Source organism: Rhinatrema bivittatum, chromosome 12, assembly GCF_901001135.1.
Source record: "Rhinatrema bivittatum chromosome 12, aRhiBiv1.1, whole genome shotgun sequence".
NCBI classification, from domain to species: domain Eukaryota; kingdom Metazoa; phylum Chordata; class Amphibia; order Gymnophiona; family Rhinatrematidae; genus Rhinatrema; species Rhinatrema bivittatum.
In genome coordinates this window covers 51,511,511-51,533,105 of record NC_042626.1, presented here as the reverse complement: position 1 = coordinate 51,533,105, position 21,595 = coordinate 51,511,511, and the positions used below count along the sequence as shown (strand labels likewise).

At 46.1% G+C, this 21,595-nt stretch overlaps 1 protein-coding gene across 8 annotated transcripts in view; it reads left to right on the top strand.

The window, feature by feature from the left end:
• The window catches only part of EZH1 (enhancer of zeste 1 polycomb repressive complex 2 subunit), a 144,260-nt gene that overhangs the window by 107,383 nt on the left and 15,282 nt on the right, over positions 1-21,595 (top strand). For all 8 annotated transcript variants that reach the window (XM_029572568.1, XM_029572570.1, XM_029572572.1 and 5 more), the window contains 3 exons: positions 2,929-3,107; positions 11,742-11,837; positions 17,203-17,284. In XM_029572568.1, coding sequence (XP_029428428.1) covers positions 2,929-3,107; positions 11,742-11,837; positions 17,203-17,284 — 357 coding nt within the window. The remainder of the gene's footprint in view (positions 1-2,928; positions 3,108-11,741; positions 11,838-17,202; positions 17,285-21,595) is intronic.

The window sequence follows — 21,595 nt, the reverse complement described above, 5'->3', positions numbered from 1 at the left end:
TGAAGGAGCTGGGAATTGAGGTGCCCCCTGAGGATACTGTTACAGCCGCTTTTCCCGCTAATGTGGATCCGGTCCTGGCAGGACTTAGGGCTCCTCCACATACGTTCCCATTCCATCCTATGCACAAGCTGATGCTTCTTCGGGAATGGGAGTCCCCGGAGGCAGGACTCCGAGAGGTTAGGGCTATGGACAAGCTCTACCCTCTCCCTGCTTGGTAATGCTTAAGATACCCAAGGTGGATTCCTCTGTCTCTGCAGTTACCAGGCACACCACCATCCCGGTGGTGGGGACCACGGCATTGAAGGATGTTCAGGACCACAAACTTTAACTTTATCTCAAGCGCATCTTTGAGGTCTTGTCCTTAGGAGTTCGGGCGACAATCTGCAGCAGTCTCATGCAGCGGGTAAGCCACAGGTGGATTCAACAATTACTCAGCAACCGAGACCTCCTGTCTGAAGAGGTGGAGCAGGTGGACCGGCTAGAAGGCACAATTGTGTATGGGGCCGATGCCCTTTATGATTTTCTGCGGGTGCAAGCCAGAGCCATGGTCTCCGCGGTCTCGGCCAGGCATCTCCTCTGGCTGAGGAATTGGGCTGCGGACGCCTCTTCTAAAGCGCAGTTGGGCACTCTCCCTTTCAAGGGTCCGTTTCTTTTTGGTAAGGACCTAGAACAGCTTATTAAATCTCTGGGCGAGAACAAGATTCATAAGCTGCCGGAGGACCGCCCGAAACAGTCTAAGGCCTTCTTTCCTTCCCGCACTCACTTCCGAAGTCAATGTCGATATAACAGCAGAGCACAGGGCTCCTTTCCGAGAGGCAATGCTTCCAGATCCCAATCCTGGTCTCATTCCTTTTGTGGACGTCGGCCCTTCCGGGATGGTAGCCAACAACACTCTGCCACAAAGTCCTCTTCCCAATGAAATACGGCCGGCCCATTCCTCCGTTCCAAACTTAGGTGGACGGCTGTCCCTGTTTCTCGAGGAATGGGCCAAGATTACGACGGATCAGTGGGTCCTAGAGATGATAGAAAAAGGCTACGTGTTAGAATGTGCTCGAGACCTACCGGACCTTCACCTAATCTCTCCCTGTGGAAGTCGAAAGTGGCCTGCGGTCGACCAGACTCTGAGCAGACTGCTGGAACTGGGTGCCATAGTTCCAGTCCCGGTGGAGGAACAAGGGACCAGCCAGTATTCCATATACTTCGTCGTTCCCAAAAAAGAAGGCTCTTTTCGTCCAATTTTGGATCCCAAGCGAGTCAACTGGGTCCTTAAGGTTCCCCATTTTCGAATGGAAACCCTGAGGGCTGTGATAGCGGCAGTTCGTTCCGGCGAATTCCTGGCATCGCTTGACCTGACGGAGCCTTTCTTGCACATTCCAATTCGCCTCTGCCATCAGAGGTATCTCTGGTTCGAGATCCTGGGCCAACATTTCCAGTTTCGGGTGCTCCCGTTCGGTCTCGCCACAGCGCCGCGCACTTTTACCAAGGTCATAATGGTAGTGGCGGCCTCTCTCCGGGAAGGAGTTCTGGTCCATCCTTACCTGGAGATTTACTAAACTGCTATAGTTTATCATGGGGTGACGTACCTACGATATTGGACCCCTCCCCAACATTACTGCAGCGCGATTTTTTTTTTATCACAGTGCAAACATGCAACAAAAAGTGGCGGTACAGGATATTCTTGCGTGATGGTGGCCCACCTCTGCCAGGGCCACCATCACTTAAAGGCCAGAAGCCCAGAAAAATGCCTCCCCCCCCCCCCCAAGCCGCAAAAAAATCACCGGGGTCTTCGGAAACCCCTGCCACCTTCCAAGTCAGAACTGAACCCCCCCCTAAAAATAAATAAAATAAATAAATAAAAAGCAGAATGTCAACTGTGCAGCAACTTCCCCTTCCCTTTAATGGTGGAAAAAAGCCCCTTAATTTCAAGATCATCCCATCTCCTTCCCAGCCAAACCCTTCCCTCCCATCCAAATGAAATACAATGCCTGGTGTCCAAGGTACCACAACTCAAAACAAATGACTCTAAGAGTTGGGGAGGGGGGGGGGGGAGGCTAATGTTGGTAAATATTAAGACTTTAAACAGTAAGAGTTTACTGTTTCATTATAATAATTCTAGGAAGTTAGCAGCACTTCCACTCTGCTGAGAAACCTGCCTTCTGCTTTCCCCTCCATCCGCCCCCTGTCATGGAGGGAGGAATAACAGAGAGGAAAGGAAATCCCATCACCTTTCCTGTCACCACCACCATGCATCTTTTTCCACCTCCACTAATGGAGCTGGGGAAACCCTGCCAGCCTCTCTACCACTGCCGGTAATTGTCAGGGAGCAAAAAATTCCTTCACAGGCGGTATCCAACCTCAGGCAAGGTATGGTGGGCCAGAAAATCAAGATCTGTGGACCATAGCTCAGAGTCCCCGGGCTTTAGTGTAAAGATGACTGTGTATTATAAATACAAGCTGAAGCTTTGAGTGATGTCAGGGATGGAGTGTAGACTTGTTCAGTCATGGTCTGAAACGGCTGCTATTTTGATGTTTGATTTGATATTGTTTGAGTCAATGTTTGATTTGATATTGTTTGAGTCATTGTTTGATTTGATATTGTTTGATTTGATATTGTTTGAGTCATTCTAATCCTCACGTGGCTCACACTTTTTCAGTTGTCATTATTTACCTTTGTTTTTGATCCCTTATTCCCAGTCCCATGTCACCCTGTTCTATGTAATGCTATTTGCAACTTTTGTGTTCTCTCTGTAAACCGATATGATATGTAAATTTTCTACATGAATGTCAGTATATAAAAGTCCAAAATAAATAAATAAATAAATAATTTTAATGGCCTCTTAAAGTGGGTATTAAAGGCAGCCCTAAAGCTGCATCTTTTTCATTCACTGCAGAATAATGTTACTAAATTCTCTCTTGATTTTTCTCCAGGTCAGAATCGTTTCCCAGGTTGCCGCTGTAAGACGCAGTGTAACACCAAGCAGTGCCCATGCTATCTGGCAGTGCGAGAGTGCGATCCCGATCTCTGCCTGACTTGTGGGGCTTCCGAGCACTGGGACTGCAAGGTCGTCTCCTGTAAGAACTGCAGCATTCAGCGGGGCCTCAAAAAGGTATTGTGCAAAAAAGAGAATCTGATCTAAACCATTACCCCATGAGCCTAAAAGTAAGATGCATGACATTCTCAATTTTCCCCTTTTGGCCTTGTAAGTTTAGCATTTATTTTCCCCAAGGACAAGCGGGAAGTTAGTCCTCACACATGGGTGACATCATTGGATGGAGCCCGGTCCGGAACTTTGATCTCAAAGATTCTAGAACTTTCAAACATGCCCTACTGAGCATGTGCAGCTTTAGTTGTCACCCTGCCCTCTAGGCAGAGTCCCTCTGTTTTGGGGTTTTTTTTTTCCGCAGAGCCGAGCGGTCATGGGAGCCATGTGTCATGGTATTCAGCTTTGCTCTCTCACGGTTTTTGTAATTTATTTTTTCTAGAGCTGCAGCTGTTTTTCTTTCCTTTACCTTATGGTAGTTTTTATTTTCTTTTTTCCTTTTTTCCCTCCTCTTTCCACTGTCTGCCAGCCGCATGGTGGGCCTTACTTGCTGGGTAGCCTGGCAGTCTTAATACTATCCCTTACTAAACTGCAGGATTTAGTAGCTGTGTCTTTTCCTTGCTCTGTCTGTTTTTGTACCTTTGTCAGGTCCTGGCAGGACTGACAGAATAGAGTTCGTGGATGATCCGTGTAGGCTGCTGAGCCTGGGGACTCGCCTGAGTTCTACCCGGGCAGGAGTTCCATGTTGTTTCACTGACCAATTGGTATCAATTGAGGTTTGGACAGTGAGGAGATTGAGTATCACACCATTCCTGTGCAGGGGGAGAGAAGAGCTCATCTTTCCCACATTCAAAGGAACTAGTTTCCACGGGCAGGCCTTGGACTATGTAGCCTCCCCTTCTGCTTGCCTGTGATGGCAGTACAGTCTCCTTGTGAGAGAGGATGAACAGGAGCCTGGGCAAGTGGCATTGCTGCTGCACCTTTGGTGCCATGCCCAGTAACCGTTGCCCTTGCACACCTGTGCCAGTGCACCAGTGGACTGACTCGTCAATGTCAGGACCATGTTTGGGACCAGGACTGCCATTGAGCGCCATGGTCACTCTTGAGGCTGCTGGGGTGTCCTCGATGCCATAAGGGCCACATGGGTGCCATCAAGTGCTGGGCATGTTTCGAGCATGCTGGTTGGGCCTTCTGTGCTATAGGCATCGGGGGGCACCATAGAGTCTTGATGCATTGGAGGAATGGAGTCGACCTTAGTGTCATCGAATGTCTTGGGCCTCGATTTGGCGGAGTAGTGGCACCGACCTCTAGTGTTCTGGTCCAGACTGTGTCAGGGACAAGGACTTCCATTGAGCGCCATGGACCCCCTTGATGCCATCAATGGCCTTACTTCCATCGAGGTGCGTGCATGACTGCTTTTACTGCCATTGAGGTGTGTGGCCTCAATACCATTACAATGCGGAGCTGCTTCGATACCATTGTCTCCCTCTATGCCATCAAGGTCTGGGGCCGCCTTGGAAGCCATCGGGCATTTTAGCCAGCAATACCATTCTTTGCCGCTCTTAATTATGTTGAACACCATCGACAAGGCACTGGGATTGCCATTGAGCACCCTGGTCGCCCTCGAGGCCATCAGCCATCGGGGCTCCTTAGAGTCCTTGAGGGCGTTAGGGGTTTTGTGCCTTGGTGCTGTTGAGCTCTGGGATTACATTGACCAGAGGCACCCTTGAGTGCCGAGTCATTCAGGCACAATGGTCCGGTGCCCTCGAGGCTCCTTTGCAGTGTCCAGATGGGGTACCAAGGGGCATCGTGCTGTCACATCATTGGCTATTAGGCCCCATGGATGCCGATGATCTCAGGGGCCCTGAGCTGCTGGGATCTGGGGGCATCAGAGGCCCCACTTGGCTTTGGGCATCATTAGTGCTAATGAGTGCTAGGGTTGCTGTCGAGGCTATTGTCAGCCATAGTCGCTGGCAAAAGATGCCATCGAGGTCATGGCATAGTCACCCTCGGATGTATAGGTGAGCTGAGGCAGCCATCGGTTCCTTTGGGTACTGATGAGGCATGTTGGGGCCATAGAGCTTCTGCCTATAGACTCCCTGGCATCCTTGGTACCGCTAGTCTATCAAGCCTTTGGGCACCAGGCTCTCTATTGGTGCTGCTGAGCTGTCTATGTCTGCGGGCACCAGGGATGGCGCTATATAGTCGAACTGTTCATGACAAGGTCAAGCGCCGTTGAATCCCTGGGTGCAGCATTGTTTGGTGGCATTGATGCAATCCATTGCTGGTGAGCGTGAGAATGCTCTGGGCCCTTTAGGCGCCATCATCACATTCCTGTTCATACCCCAGATCAGTCCAGATGGAGGCAGAGAACAAAAACTTTGAGGCACTGATACATATCCGAGAGTGCCACCTGCAGTCTCTCAGTATTTCCCTGGAAGATAGATTGGGAAGAGAAGAAGATTCCGCTTCCTGAGGTGTTAGGCAGCTTTGTGGGCCATTCCTCAGGTGGATCCGGCAAGTGGGGGATTGGCAATCCCTGACCGTGTGTCTGCATCTACCTCCTGGGACTGATAACCAGGGGTCCTAGATCCTTCATCCCCGTAGAAGGCTTCTCCCTGGGTCGTACGTTCCAGGAGGAAAGTATTTCTTTGTCATTTGTTGTTGGATTTTATTGCTTGTTTAATAAAATAAAAAAAGAAAAAAGACAAGCTGCTGAGGCTAGGCTCTATCGTGAGCAGGCCGGTTAAGCTGTTGAGCTGGGATTGCTTGCGGAGAGGTTTGTAAAAGTACCTGATGCCGCCAGGGGACTCGGGGTTTGTTTGGGGCACAGTGCGCAACAGCTGCATGCAATATTTGGCAGTCCTTCCCCACACAGTGATCAGCTTTTCACCACGAGGCATCCACGTGGTAGGCTTGTTGAGCCTGCAGCTTGCGCTGGATGCACCTAGATTTTAATGCCCTGTGTGCTAAAATTTGCCTTGGGAGGTGAAGGAATCTCTGAGGACGCCGGAGAAGAACCTGGTCTGTGGGGCCCACGTCAGAGAAACCCGGGGGTGGCGGGGCTGGAGGTGTGGAAGTGCTTTCAGAGGTGCAGGTAAAAAAAAAAAAAAAAAAAGGATTCTGCTCCAGCAGGGCCTAGGGAGAGATCTCCTCCTTCTTTTTCCACTGTGGGGCTACTTCCAGGAGAGATTTGTTAGAGGTGAGGGATCTGGATGAGTCTGATCCCACGGAAGAGCAGGATTTTTCTACGGATTTTGCCCTGTTGATGCACAAGTTATTCTTGGCCAGACAAGGAGCAGTGGAAAAGCGGCCTTGGGGAGGAAAGCTGCAGGGGCCTGTAAAAAGGGCCAAGGTGGTCCCGGCAGGAAGATCAGGAAGTCTTCTGAGTTGCTTGGGACTGGCTCGGACCTCTGGATCAGGGTTCCCGGTGGAAGCCAGGGAATGTTTTGATCATGAGGATCCGTTTGAGGCCGGTGATGATCCGAGGTATGACCTGAGCGATGGCCTTGGAATGGGTGATCTGGAAGCACTGGATGGGGATGATGTGGCAGATCCGGACGACATACCAGTAACCGAGGGGGATGGACCAGAGGATCGTCCGGTTGTTTCGCAACGAAAAATTGAGACCCCTCATGTCATGGATGAGCTGGGTAAAAAGGTTACTCAGGAAGATTCAGACACGGTGGATGTGGACAGAGTGCTGGATGGCCTGTGGGGTCCACCAAAAGCTTTTCCAGTGCCCAGGAAGATCAGGAAGCTGGTGGGTTAGATTCTCGGAGGCCGGCTTGAAGGTCATCAGGGCAGTGGTAAAGTTGTGTCCGATGTCGAAGGACACTTTGGAATGCCTAAAGCTGCATAAGGTGGATGTTACAGTGTTGGTGGTCACAAAGGAAGACCATTATCCCGATAGCAGGTTGGGCTGCATTGAAGAATGTGCAGGATCGCAAACTGCAGATTCAAATGAAGAGGATGTTTGAGGTGTCAGCCTTGAGCCTGCATGCGCCAATTTGTGGTAGTCTGATACAGCAGGTCTGTTTGCGCTGGGTGCAGAAGACACAGGCGAAAGGATGCTTCATCAAAGCATTATAAGCAGACGGCTCAGCTGGAAGCTGGGTTGGCCTTTGTGGCGGATGCACTTTATGACTTGGTCTGCACGTCGACTAGGAAGATGGCTCTGCCATGGCAGCTAGAAGGCTGCTATGGTTGCATAACTGGTCAGTGGATATGTGGTCTAAGTTCCAGCTGTGTAATCTCCCTTTTAAAGGGAAGTTACTATTTGGTGAGGACCTGAAGCAATTGATGAAGACCCTAGGTGAAATCAACATGGAACAAGTTGCCGGAGACTAAGAAGGCTGTCAGGAAGACCTTTCACTGCAGGCCTGTTTTCGGGATATGAGGCATTTTTGGCCGGGCAAGATGACCTTGACCTTGAATGTGGGGCAGAAGAAGGTCCTTGGTTGACAGCAGTCCTTTTGGGGTTCCCGCAGGACCTCCAGGGAAGGGGCTGGTGGCGGTAAAACTTCATTATGAAGTCAGGCCGGTCCACTCTTTGGCCAAAGCTGTAGGAGGAAGAATGATCCTGGTCCACTTCTTGCAAAATAGGGACACTGCTCTTCCAGTTGTCCTCTACTGTATGGGTGTGTGTGTGTTTCCCTAATGTGAGCACAATGTGCACCGCAGCCATAGGGCTGACCTAAGACTGCATTCCTGGTCGAACCCCTATGGGAGTGGATACCAGGAAGGTAGTGTCAGGAGTCCTTCCCTTCCTCAGAAGAGGACTGTCTTTCAATCCCTTCCATGTTAGAATTCCCCTTTGTGGGGAAGCCCCTGGGGCTCTGTCTCTTGCAGGTTTAACAGCCGAACTGGAGCCTCGATTCTTTTGAATCTGTGCATCTCCTTGTAGGCCAGGAGCAGGGGTCTGCAGCGGCGGTCATTGGACCATTTTTGCTGGGGTCCCTCTGTTGATTACCAGGGTGGCTGCAAGTGGCAGATTTGGTCGCTTCTGAACATCAGCGATCAGTGAACTGTAACCCTGGAGAGTTGGAAGGTTTTTTTGGATCAGGAGGCCTCAATTCCTGTTGCTTTCCTGTCCCTTCAGGAAGGGGAGATATGTCTGGGTTTCCAGGATGACCCTTATGGGTTCCCCCTGGATGCCTGGTTATCCACACCTACAATGGGTGGCCCTCATTCTCAGTTTTGGAGAAGGGATGTCACTGCTTCTGACTGGTAATTGCTCTCTGTTCCTCTTAGGATCCACGAGCCGGTCGGGTGGTAGAACTCTCATTAAGTTGTCCTAAGGTACAGCAGGTCTATTTCATGAGGAAGCCATTTCCGATTCAGTCTCCCCATCATACTAGGAGCTTCCTTTTCGGGGTAGCTCCCTGGTGAAGATTAGGGGTTTCTCCCATCCGGTAATCACCTTTGATACCTGCTGAGCTCAATGGGCGGTTTTTGTGGAAGAACAGTATTGCCAGTTATTCTCACCTGTGGGACCCTATCTGAGTGAGGAGAATTCTAGTCCATCTAATTGGCGAGTATGCCTTTCAACCTCTTGCCATAACCATGGCTGAGGGAGTTGGGGGAAGAGGGACCCTGCAACAGAGATGCTACTCTTGGGTTGAGGTGGCTAGCAAGCTATACTTCCCCATTTTAGGGATAACCCTGTCTATAGACAGGAGACTCCTGGTTCATGCAACGGTTGTTCCATTTACTGGACCACATGCTTCCATAGGGGAAATATATTTATTTATTTATTTTTATTTTATTTAAGATTTTTGTATACTGCACAATGGGTAGGGGACTATCCGTCTAGGCGGTTTACATACTTGCACATACATAAATAAGCAATACATAAAATACGAACAAATTAAAGATTTCATATACAAACAAATTAAAATTCATCAAAATAAGACAATTATATTAACAATCATAATGTAATGTGATAATCCTTAGTATAAATTGTATGCACGGGTGAAAAGGTGAGTTTTTAGTAGTTTCTTAAACTCTGTACGGTTGGCTGTCAGGCGGATATGTTCTGGGAGTGAGTTCCACAGTATTGGACCGGCAACAGAGAATGCTCGTTTACGGGTTAATGCTAAGCTAATGGATTTTATTGTGGGTACTTCTAGAATGTATTTGTCAAGGGAACGGAGTTGTCTAGTCTGTCTATAAATTCTTAGTAATGAACATAGCCAGATGGAATTGGTATTGTAGAGTAGATTGTGTATTGTAGACAGGATTTTATACGTTATACGATATGAAATTGGGAGCCAATGCAGATGTTGTAGAATAGGGGTGATGTGGTCTGTCCGAGATACATTGTATAACAGTCGAGCGGCTGCGTTTTGTATTAACTGTAAAGGTCGTATTGTAGATTGAGGTAAACCAAGATACAGAGAATTACAGTAGTCTAGTGAGGATAGAATTAGTGCCTGGGTAATCAGCCGGAAGTCATTCAGAAGAAGAAGTGGTTTAAGCTTTTTTATCATGTAGATTTTGTAGAAGGATTTTTTTACAGTTTCGGATATATGGTCAGTCATTGTGAGTCTAGAGTCTATCACTACACCCAAGTTTTTTGCGTGGGGTTTTATGTTAATGGGTTGATTCTGGAAAATGAAAGTTGATGGGGGTTAATGAATTGAGTCAGGTACGGTTGATAGATAGATTAATTCTGTTTTATTTGTGTTTAATTTCAGTCTGTTGTGAGAAAGCCATGTTTTTATTGTTAGGTATAGATGTAGTAAAGAAAAGGTTTTAGACCAGGAATCTGTGAAAGGTATGATGAACTGTATGTCATCTGCGTAAATTTTGAAGTTAAGGTCTAGTCCAGCAAGTAGGCGGCAAAGAGGTAGTAAATAAAGGTTAAATAGTAGAGCTGAAAGTGCGGAACCTTGTGGTACACCAGTCTTGGTGGAGTAGCAGTCAGAATAGTAGGGACCTACTGTGATTCTTTGTTTACGATTGGTTAAGAAAGAGGAGAAACATTGTAGTGCAAGATCTGTAATGCCAATCTGTGATAATGTGGAAAGTAAGATGTCATGGTTTAGCGTATCAAACGCAGCTGAGATATCAAGTAATACCAATATGGAATTGGAATTGGAGTCGAAGCCTCTAATGATTGAGTCGAATGATGATATTAACAGAGATTCTGTGCTATGGCCTTTTCTAAAACCGTGTTTATTATTGTGTAATCATGTAAGCCAGACTGGTGGGCAATCTGTTCCGAGATCACACTGACCCTCCCTGGTACCCTTAGAGTTTCCAGGCCAGTGAAAAAATCCTGTTCTACAGCGATTTGCATTTGCAGCACCCTGGCTTCCTGTCTCTTGGTGGAGTGTTTTTCCTATTTTTTAACCAAGTTCTGGCCAGTACTGCATTTAGCTTTTCTCACTTCACTGGGTTGTCCAAAGTGCCTTCCTGCTCATTTGAACTATCCTGTAGATAGGATGGATAGTGTGGGTGAGCTTCAGGCCTAACTTATCTCCCTGCTCGGGAGTTTGGGCTAACGATCCCATTCAGGGATTGCCTTTCATCCCCTGAAACTCTTGATGCTATGTCAGCTATGTCTGGAACTTTGACACGTAGGGTCTCTCACTGACCTTGCCATTGTTGCTGATTATTCTTCCAAGCGTTGCTTGGGTTTTTTCTTCCATTGTGCTTATCAGCCAAACAAGGGAACACTTCTGTGGATGCATTCTGTCCTTCAGACGCCAGTGGACCGCAGTTTCTTTCTGGAGAGCTCTTGAGCTCCAGTTGGTTTCTTGGTTGGCTTGTAATACCGAAGGAAACTATGCAGTCTTCGTCCAAGAATTCTTCTTTGTATGCATCTCTAGACTTTTTCCTCTATCCAGGAGATTCTAGACCTACATTGTTGTCAGGGTTTACTGATCTGAAACCCTGCTTGTAATGTGTTCCGTGATGCAGAATATGTTTCTTGCTGGCATTCACATCACTCCCCTGCCTTAGGTGCCTCTGCTGCGTATTGGGCTTTGTGTCTGTCTATTCTATGGTTTTCTCTTTGTAGAACCAACTCTTTTTCCCAGCCTGTGGGAAGGCTGCCTTACAGGGAAAAGGGGGAGAGGTAGTTCTTTCAGCACTATGCGGTTTCCCGTTTTGTCCTGCTCAAGATAGCCTATAGCTTGGGAATCACCCATGTGTGCGGACTACCATCCTGCTTGTCCTCAGAGAAAGCAGAATTCTTACCTGTAACAGGTGTTCTCTGAGGACAGCAGAATATTAGTCCTTATGAAACCCACATGTCTCCCCTGAAGTTGGTTTTTCCATGCATGAGCTACATCATGGACTGAGGGACTCTGCTTAGGGGGCAGGGTAATAACTACAGCTGCACATGCTCAGTAGGGAATGTTTGAAAGTTCTAGAATCTCTGAGATCAAAGTTCTGGACCGGGCTCCATCCAATGATGTCACCCAAGTTTGAGGACTAACATCCTGCTGTTCTCTGAGAACACCTATTACAGGTAAGCAATTCTGCTTGCTCCATGAACTCTGCAGAAGCCATACTGTTAATCTCACCTCTTCCAGTGGGCTGTTCCTTGCTTCCCTGATATTTTTCAAATGTTTCCTGTTTTTAAACTGTAGTTGCTCTGGTTCAGAGTTTCTCTTCCACACTATCTCTGGAAGATTTCTCTTGAGTTGTGTGTTCCTTGCCAAAGCACTTTTGAACTCTTTCCCTATTTAGCATTTGCTGCTGGCTCCTTCGGATGTTGCTGGATGGGGGACCTTCATTAAGGAATCTGTGCAGAAGAATGAATTTATTTCTGAGTACTGTGGTGAGGTCAGTTTGCTAATGTTTTAATAATTTGATGCATTCTCAAAATATATTAGAAATATAAATCATTTATTTATGTTTTTTAAATTTGGTCTGTGATAGTATGTCTGAGCAGCTAAATACAAATTTTCCTCTTTAGTTAAAAAGGTGAGGGTTATTTGAAAACAAGTATATTAACATTTATTTGAATTAATGCCATGCACATAGAGGTAACTAGAAACACATTCCTCTTCAGCCAGCCATACCAGTCCAGATGTATGGGTTTTGCCCACCAACCAGGAGATGGAGACTGAAATTAACAGGTTCACTGAAGTCAGCATGGATGCCTATGTAGGATGACCTCAACTTGCTGTCTCCAACAGATAATAGGCAAACATCCCATGCTGTGTGGCTGAGGCCTGGTTGGGCTGAATAAAATGGAAAAATTGGAAGGCAGCTCCTGAGGTGAAAGGCCTGACCTCCCTCCTTCTCTACCCTAGATCTGCCAAGACAAGTGAGTTTTTCATCCCTACCAGCAGATCCAGGCAGAGAATAAAAACTTTGAGGCACTTCTACATATCTGGGAGTGCCACCTGCAGTCCCTCAGTATTTCTCTGTCTCCAGCAGATGGTAGAGGTGCAAACCTGCAGTCTGAGTGAGAGTAGGAAAAAAAAAGAGAGAGTGGAGATTTTAAGAACCACGAGTCTGAGCCCTCCCCCGGGGCTCCCGCAGCGAAGGAACACCGCGAATCAGGTAGGGGGCCGCGGTCATGCTGTTAAGCTTGAGTTGTGGACCCTTGGGCCGACGGGAGGATGGAATACCTCAGGAATTCCTCGGGAGGGCAGTCCGAAGGTTCTCCCGTCGGGTGGCGAGGCTGAGCAGAAGATATGACCAGCAGACCTATGGCACTGGAGACTGTGGCAGCGGTGGAAGCGGAGGAAGAGTCGAGAAGAAGAGCTGTGTCTTCACCCCTGGAAGTCCGCGGTTCCCCCAGGAGGGAGCCCATAGGGACCCGGGCCGCTGGGACTTAGTAATCAGTGCCAGAAGATGGGCATGGCTTAAGGCCTCAGACCTTAGATCTGAGGTCCAGGATAAATTAGTGGATATCCCTTGTTCAGGAGATAACCTTTTTGGATCCAAGGTCCAGGATGCAGTGGCTCAACTAAAGGAACACACTGAAACCCTGAGACAGCTTTCCTCGCTTCCACAAGATCCCCTTACGCACTCTGGACGTAGGCCTCAACGAAAAGACACTAGAAGACCTTTTTACAGTCAGAGGTACTATCCTCCTACATCTAGAGCTAGGCCTTCTAGAACTCAACAAAGACCGCAACCAAGACAGCCGAGGGCGGCTAGGCCTCAACCTGCACCGCAGACTGGGCCTGCTGCTGGTTTTTGAAACCACTTCCAGAGAACACAGCCAGCTCTCCAACCCTCAGCCAGACCTTCCAGTAGGAGGCCGGATATCCAAATTTTACAACAATTGGATACCAATAACATCAGACCAGTGGGTTCTGGCAATAATATCTCGGATACCAACTCAATTTCCTCTCAATTCCCACCGATTTTCCTCTGAGCCATTTTCATCTTAGCGAAAATCATATACTTCAATTGCAAGTAGAATTATCCACCTTTCTGAAAGCCAGGGCTATGGAGCCAGTGCCCCGGTCTCAGAGGGGCAGAGGATTCTATTCCCGTTATTTCCTCATTCCAAAGAAAACCGGAAGCCTTCGTCCAATCCTAGACCTCAGAAATCTCAACAAATTTCTAAAGAAAGAAAAGTTCAGAATGGTGTCTCTAGGCACCATGCTTCCACTTCTTCAAGCAGGAGATTGGCTTTGTTCTCTGGATCTACAAGACGCCTACGCTCACATTCCCATCTTCCCTCCTCATCGCAAGTACCTGCGCTTCATGGTGGGTCACCAACATTTCCAATACAGAGTACTGCCATTCGGCCTTGCCTCTGCTCCCAGAGTATTCACCAAATGTCTAGCAGTAATAACAGCACACTTACCCAAAGTGTCCATGTGTTTCCATATCTAGACGACTGGCTCATCAGAAGTCAATCTCTGCAAGGAGCCCTCGCTTCTCTCAATCAAACAATTACTGTACTCCATTCGATGGGATTTCTCATCAATTATCAAAAGTCCCATCTTACTCCATTTCATCTGCTTCAATTCATAGGAGCAGAATTAAACACCATCCTCTCAAGGGCTTTTCTACCCGAGGACCGTGCAGACACACTTTCCCTTTTGGCAAACTCGCTACGCTCAAAGAAACAAGCAACAGCTCATCAGTTTCTCACTTTACTAGGCCACATGGCCTCCACAGTTCACGTCACTCCTATGGCACGGCTTGACATGAGAGTCACCCAATGGACTTAAAGATCACAATGGATCCAAGCCATTCAACCACTGCATTCTCCAATTCAAGTAACCCACCAGCTACGTTCCTCTCTACTTTGGTGGGCGAACAAGGACAATTTGCGCAAGGGTCTACCCTTCCAACAACCAGATAACCTTAACTACAGATGCATCCACCTTAGGTTGGGGAGCTCACATAGACAATCTCCAGACCCAAGGTACTTGGACAAAGCTCGAAGCAACGTTTCAAATCAATTTCCTGGAACTTCGAGCTATACGTTATGCGCTGCATGCGTTCAAGGACTGCCTTTCGCACAAGACTGTTCTCATCCAAACGGACAACACAGTTGCCATGTGGTACATCAACAAACAGGGAGGTATGAGCTCGTATCTCCTTTGTCAAGAAGCTGCACAGATTTGGGCCTGGACCCTGAACCACTCAAATGTTCCTCCGGGCCACTTATCTGGCAGGCATTCACAATGTAGTGGTGGATCAACTCAGTCGTCAGTTCCAACCACACGAATGGTCCCTGGATCCCTCAGTAGTGACCAGGATATTTCAACTTTGGGGGCACCCAACAATAGATCTCTTTGCGTCACATCTGAATCACAAAGTGGACAAATTTTGATCTCTACACAAACAGAAAAACCAGCCAGCCAAGGACGCCTTTGCTTGCCCTTGGAACTCAGGCCTTCTATACGCGTATCCTCCAATACCGCTCATAACCAAAACTCTAGTGAAGCTACAACAGGACAGGGGGACCATGATTCTCATAGCCCCCTATTGGCCTCGACAAGTATGGTTTCCCACACTTCTAGACCTCTTGATCAGGGATCCCATTCGACTAGGAATAGCTCCCACTCTCATAACTCAGGATCAGGGTCGGTTGCGCCATCCCACCCTTCAATCCCTATCCCTGATGGCATGGATGTTGAAAGCTTGATTTTACAAACATTCAATCTTTCAACTAATGTATCTCAAGTGGTTATAGCTTAACATAAACCTTCCACAAGAAAGAAGTATTCCTCCAAATGGAAAAGGTTTACTTTGTGGTGCAGTCAAAAGAATATTGATTCTTTTACCTGTCCCACCATTTCTCTACTAGACTACTTATACCATCTTTCAGACTCTGGTCTCCAGACTTTGTAAGAGGACACTTAAGTGCGATCTCAGCTTACCAAAACAAGATGGGAGATGCACCAATATCTATCTATACATCCTCTTATCAGTAGGTTTATGAGAGGTTTAACTCACCTTAAACCACCAATTCGGCCGCCAGTCACGGAATGGGACCTGAATCTGGTCTTAACAAGGCTCATGTGTTCTCCTTTCGAACCCATGAATTCCTGTGATTTTAAATTTCTCTTATAGCCATTACATCAGCTAGAAGGATTAGTGAGTTACAAGCACTTGTCACATACTCACCCTACACAAAATTCCTACATGACAGAGTGGTTCTCCGTACACATCCAAAATTCCTCCCCAAGGTAGTTACGGAATTCCACTTGAACCAATCCATAGTTTTACCCACATTCTTTCCAAGGCCTCATTCTTACCAAGGAGAGTGGGCCTTACATACCTTGGACTGTAAGCGTGCGCTAGCATTTTACTTAGACCGCACTGCAGTCCACAGGAAATCCACTCAACTCTTTGTATACTATGATCCAAATAAACCAGGTAAAGCAGTGGGTAAACATACTCTATCCAACTGGTTAGCAGATTGCATACAGATTTGCTATGAAAAAGCAGGCCTTCCTCTCCAAGGGCGAGTAAAGGCACATTCAGTAAGAGCAATGTCAACCTCAGTAGCACACTATCGTTCAGTGCCAATCCCTGATATATGTAAAGCAGCAACATGGAGTTCTCTTCACACCTTTGCAGCTCATTACTGTTTGGACAAAGAAGGACGACAAGATTCAGCCTATGGACAATCTGTCTTAAAGAACTTGTTTCCAGTTTAATCCCAACTCCTTCTACATCCAACCTGCTGTGATCTTCGGCTGACTCATTTTCAACAACGATATTTCACTGTCGCTTCATTACTAAATGACTCAGCCTCTAGCTTGCTAATCACTCATATGTGAGGACTAGCATCCTGCTTGTCCTGGGATAAAGCAGAATTGCTTACCTCGTAATAGGTGTTATCCTAGGACAGCAGGATGTAGTCCTCACAGAACCCATCCGCCACCCCGCGGAATTGGGTATGTTTCCTTTTATTATTTTATTTTTGCTAAAGCTTATTGCTACATACGAGACTGAAGAGAGACCCCTGAGGCAGAGAATATCATGGCATTCTGGGCATGCTCAGTGAGCTCAGTGGGCTCAGAGTGCCAGTCAAAAGTTTCTAGAAACTTTGACAGAAAGTTTTCCCGCAATAGGGTTCCGTCAGTGATGTCACCCATATGTGAGGACTACATCCTGCTGTCCTGGGATAACACCTATTACAAGGTAAGCAATTTTGCTTTACCTGCTATTAATCAAGTTAACTTAGAAAATATCCACTGCTATTACTAGCATCAGTAGCATGGGTACTTTCCCATGGGTTTTTGGGTACTTTCCAGGTACTTGTAGCTTGGATTGGCCACTGTTGGAAACAGGATGCTGGGATTGATAGACCCTTAGTCTTAACCCAGTATGGCAATTTCTTATGTTCTTATCAATCTCAGTAAATAAATAGTGGGTGGATGCCTGGAATGCCCTCCCAGAAGGGGATGGTGAAGACAAGAACAACTAATGAATTCAAAAGGGCATGGGACAAACACTGCAGATCCCTAAAGGCTTGAAGAAAGGGATGGCATAACATTTCTGCATGGGGGTAATCTGCACAGAGCGGCAATTACTACCCTTAACACAAGACATGGGGGTAATCTGCACAGAATGGCAGTTACTGTCATAAGCAAATTGTTGAGCAGACTAGATGGACCATTGGACTTTATCTGCTATCCATAGAAAACACCTGTTACAGGCAATCAACTTTGCTTTCCCTGATGAAACCTGTCTTCACTCTTGAAATCTTTCCATTCTGCAGCTCATCTCGCAGGACGAGGCAGATCGCCGGGGGAAGGTGTATGACAAATACATGTCCAGCTTCCTCTTCAATCTAAACAATGGTACGTATGCGCCTCATCCACTTAACTCCCTCCTGAGCTTTTTGCTTTCAAAGCACACAGTGTAAGAGGAGGGGAACACTTGTTCTCTCTTGGATAGGATGGTGCATTCAGGAGCAGACTGGCCTATCAGGGCTTCGGGCATGCCCTGGTGGGCCGGTCAGGGCAGTCACTTGACTGGCGTTGATCACAGCAGCCCCATGTCAACACGCAGCTAGAAGTCATTTAGTCCCTTAATGAACCTGTAAGTTAGACGTTCTTAATGATTTATTTTTTCTTTCCTTTTAACTTGCCCGCTAGTTGGTGTTAGTTCTACCTGTTATCCATAAGTTACTCCAGCTTTTCCCGAAATTATTGCACTCACCAAAAGTTTATTTGAAGTGATATTTATTTATTTATTTATTTATTTATTTATTTAAAAGTTTTTATGTACCGTCGTTCGTATTTACATCACAACGGTTTACAGAAAGAAAATCAAATTTGAGAACAAAGAACAAGTAAATTAACAGTAAAGTTATTTTAAGATGTTAAAATATGAGAACTGTAAACTTCTGACAGTCTATAGCAATCCAGCTCTCATGGCATGTGTTTCAAAGTTCGGTGCAGTACTGCATAGCATAAATGCATACCACATGCATAAAAAAACCAGGTACTCAATACAGCATCATGTATAGCCCTATGTTTTTATTATACTATATTATAATTCAATTGTACTACATGTTCCTTGTACCCGCCCCATGGCGACAGTTCAGTTCCTATGTAAACCGGTGCAATATGTATCCTATACAGGAACATCGGTATATAAAAGTTGAAAATAAATAAATAAATGTCTGCGGAGTTGCTGCGTAGCAGCTCTCCTGGCAGAGCGAGAGCCTCTCTAATTTTATTTTGCCTTTCATTTTTATTGCCCGGCGGCTCCATGGGTTTGCTTTTTGCTTTCCTCTGCCCCTCTTATTTATTTATTTATTTATTTAAGTTTTTTTATATACCAACATTCAAGACGGTAGTCCCATCATGCTGGTTCACAAGAAACAGGGGTGAAACTCAAATAAACTTTACAATTTGAACAATGGTGCAGAAAAGCAGTTACATGTAACAGGGAATCAATAACTTGGGGTAAGAAGGGAAATGAAGATCAGATATATATATATATATACAAAAACATTATAAGAGGTGGCTATTAGTGATTGATGATTTAAGGGAGTTAAGTAATGTTTGAGTTAGGAAAGGCCTGCGTGAACAGCCACGTCTTGAGTCTTTTCTTGAATGTTGAGATGCTGAGTTCCATTCTGAGATCCGGGGGAATGGAGTTCCATAAAGTTGGACCGGCTGTGGAGAAGGCCCGATCTCTGAGCGTGATGTGTCTGGTCGTTTTGGCTGGAGGAACTTGAAGTGAACCTTTGTAAGCATCTCTTGTCGGTCTTGTTGAGTGGTGTAATCGGAGGGGGATATGGAGGTCGATTGGGGCTAATTGATGGATGTTTTTGAAAATGGTGAGAATGGCCTTGTAGATTATTCTGAAGTGGATGGGTAGCCAGTGGAGGCCCATCAGGATAGGGGTTATGTGTTCTCTTCTCCTGGTGTTAGTGAGTATACGGGCGGAGGCATTTTGGACCATTTGCAATGGTTTGGTGTGTGATGAAGGTAGACCAAGCATGATGGAGTTACAATAGTCCAGCTTTGCGAAAATGATTGATTGTAGAATTGTTCTAAAGTCATGTGTGTGGAAGAGAGGTCGTATTCTTTTCAGCACTTGGAGCTTATAAAAGCAGTCTCTAGTGGTTTTGTTGATGTTCGCTTTCAGGTTTAGGTGATTATCAATTAGAACTCCTAGGTCTCTCACTTGTGTGGTGTTTGGTATGGTTGGATGAGTGTGTGTGAGGGAGCTGTTTTCTGGTGTGATGATTAGAAGTTCCGTTTTTGATGAATTTAGTATCAGGTTGAGACTTGTGAGAAGCTGTTTGATATTTTGGAGGCAGGTTTCCCAGTGAGATAGTGTTTTGCGAGTGACTCCTTGATGGGGATCAGTACCTGAATATCGTCAGCGTAGAGGAAGTGTTTGAGATTGAGGTCAGAGAGAAGTTCACATAAGGGTAACAGATAAATGTTAAACAAGGTTGGAGACAGGGACGAGCCCTGAGGGACTCCTACTGACGCAGGGTGAAGAGAGGATTCTTTATTATGAATCTTAACCTTATATCCTCTGTTGCTGAGGAAGGTTCTAAACCAAGATAGGGCAGTGCCAGAGATACCTATGGCTGTTAGTTGGTTGATGAGAAGAGCGTGATTGACCGTGTCAAATGCAGATGAAAGGTCGAGTAGGATCAGAAGGAAGGATTGTCCTTTGTCTAAGCCTAAGATGATGTGGTCGGTCATAGAGATGAGGAGGGCTTCCGTGCTTAAGGTTTTACGGAATCCGTATTGAGATGGGGATAGTAGGTTATTGTCTTCAAGGAAGTTTGAGAGTCGAGAGTTTACCAATTTTTCCATTATCTTGGCTATGAAGGGGAGGTTGGCTATCGGTCTAAAATTGTTAGGATCGTTTGGGTCAAGATTTGGTTTTTTGAGAAGGGGTTTGAGTGATGCTAGTTTAAGGTTGTCAGGGTAGAGTCCTTGTGAGAGGGAACAATTTATGATATCTGCCAGGGTTTTGGAGATCGAATCCGGAATTGATAGTAGTAGATTGGCTGAGATGTGATCTGAAGGGTGGGAGGAAGGTTTCATTTTCCTTAGAATTCCTTGGATCTCCATGGATGAAGTTGTGTCAAGTTCTTCTAGCTGGGTGTAGTTGATTGAGGGTTGAGGAGTGGTTAGTGGCACAGTGGGGTTAGTGGGGAGCTGAGATAGAAGAGTGTTGATTTTGTTGCTGAAGAATAGAGCTAATTCTTCCGCTTTCGATTGAGCTTGGTCATGTGCAATCTCTGGTTGGTTTAATTGTGTGAGGTTGGCTACATAGCTGAAGAGGGCTTTGGCATCGAATACAAGGTCGTGTATCTTCGAGGCGTAATAGTCCCTCTTGGATCTTAATGTGCTTGATTTGTATAGATGCAGAGATGATTTGTAGATTGAAAGGGTGTTGGTTCCTGGGTTTTTGCGCCATTTAGCCTCATTTTGCCTTAGTTGGAGTTTGAGCTTTCTTAGTTCTGAGGAGAACCAGGGCTGTCTTTTGGAGGAATTCTGGTGTGGTTTTTTTGTAATTAAAAAACCACACCAGAATTCCTCCAAAAGACAGCATCCTTGATGTAGTATGGGACTTAATCACCTCATTTCTTCCTCACAGCGGAGGTGGGAAATGTGCCCGCCGCCTCTCCTCACTCCAGTCCTGCCTTTGTCCCTGTTGCGGGAAGGCAGCAGACAGCCTGCTGCTTCCTATCAACCAGCTAAAAGGACTCTCCTTGATCTCTGCTGCTGACTGGCCCCCACCTTATGTTGAGTCTGCAAAAAAATTATAACCTTTCCCACCCCAATCCACCCTGCAAAGGGCTTTCCTGACTTCCTTTTCCCACACCAGCACCATCAGCAGATATCCTTGTCTGGATTCCCCCTGACCACCAATGTAAGTTAAAAAAAAAAAAAAAAAAAAAAAAGTTTAATATATTCAAAGGAGGCAGGGGAAAAGAGTGAGAGTGGGAATAAGTCAGCGAGCATATATCTATATGTGTACATGAGGACAGTGTGTGCAAGGGAGCATGTGTGTGTCAGCATTTGTGAGGTAACGTGAGCGTGTGCAAAAGTCCATGGGAAGTGTGTATCAGAAGCATGCATGAGGGAACATGTGTGCCTATATCAGGAAGTGAATGTATGTCAGAAACCATAAGGGTATTTTTCAATATGACATCATATTAATGAGATGCTGTTGCCCTGTAGTCTTATAATAATAATTTAGATTTTGTAAATAGAGAGACCTCATATGTAGTGGCGGGCTTTGACTGGAATAGCCCCAATAAGCCACTAGGTTATTTGTGCGGTCATTTAATGTTTGAAAGACCGTCACTGCGTTATAATCATTGGTCTCTTTAAAGTTGATCTCCCATTTTTTAAAAAATTTTTGCAAAAGTTTTTTTACGACAATATTATGTCAATTTTAAAGGCAGTAAAGTTTTAACTTATCGTAGCATGGTTTGCAGCGGGGATATCGCACTGGTGTTGGCCCGACATGGCTCGTGTTTCTGGGAACCTTCTTCAGGGGCCGCAATTACCAAATCTATAATAAAACAGAAAGCGCTTCAAAAAACCGTGGTATATAGCATCATAATATGGATTATTTGCTGCAAAATACATACGATTCCCGGGACTGCCAAATGGGTTCTGCTA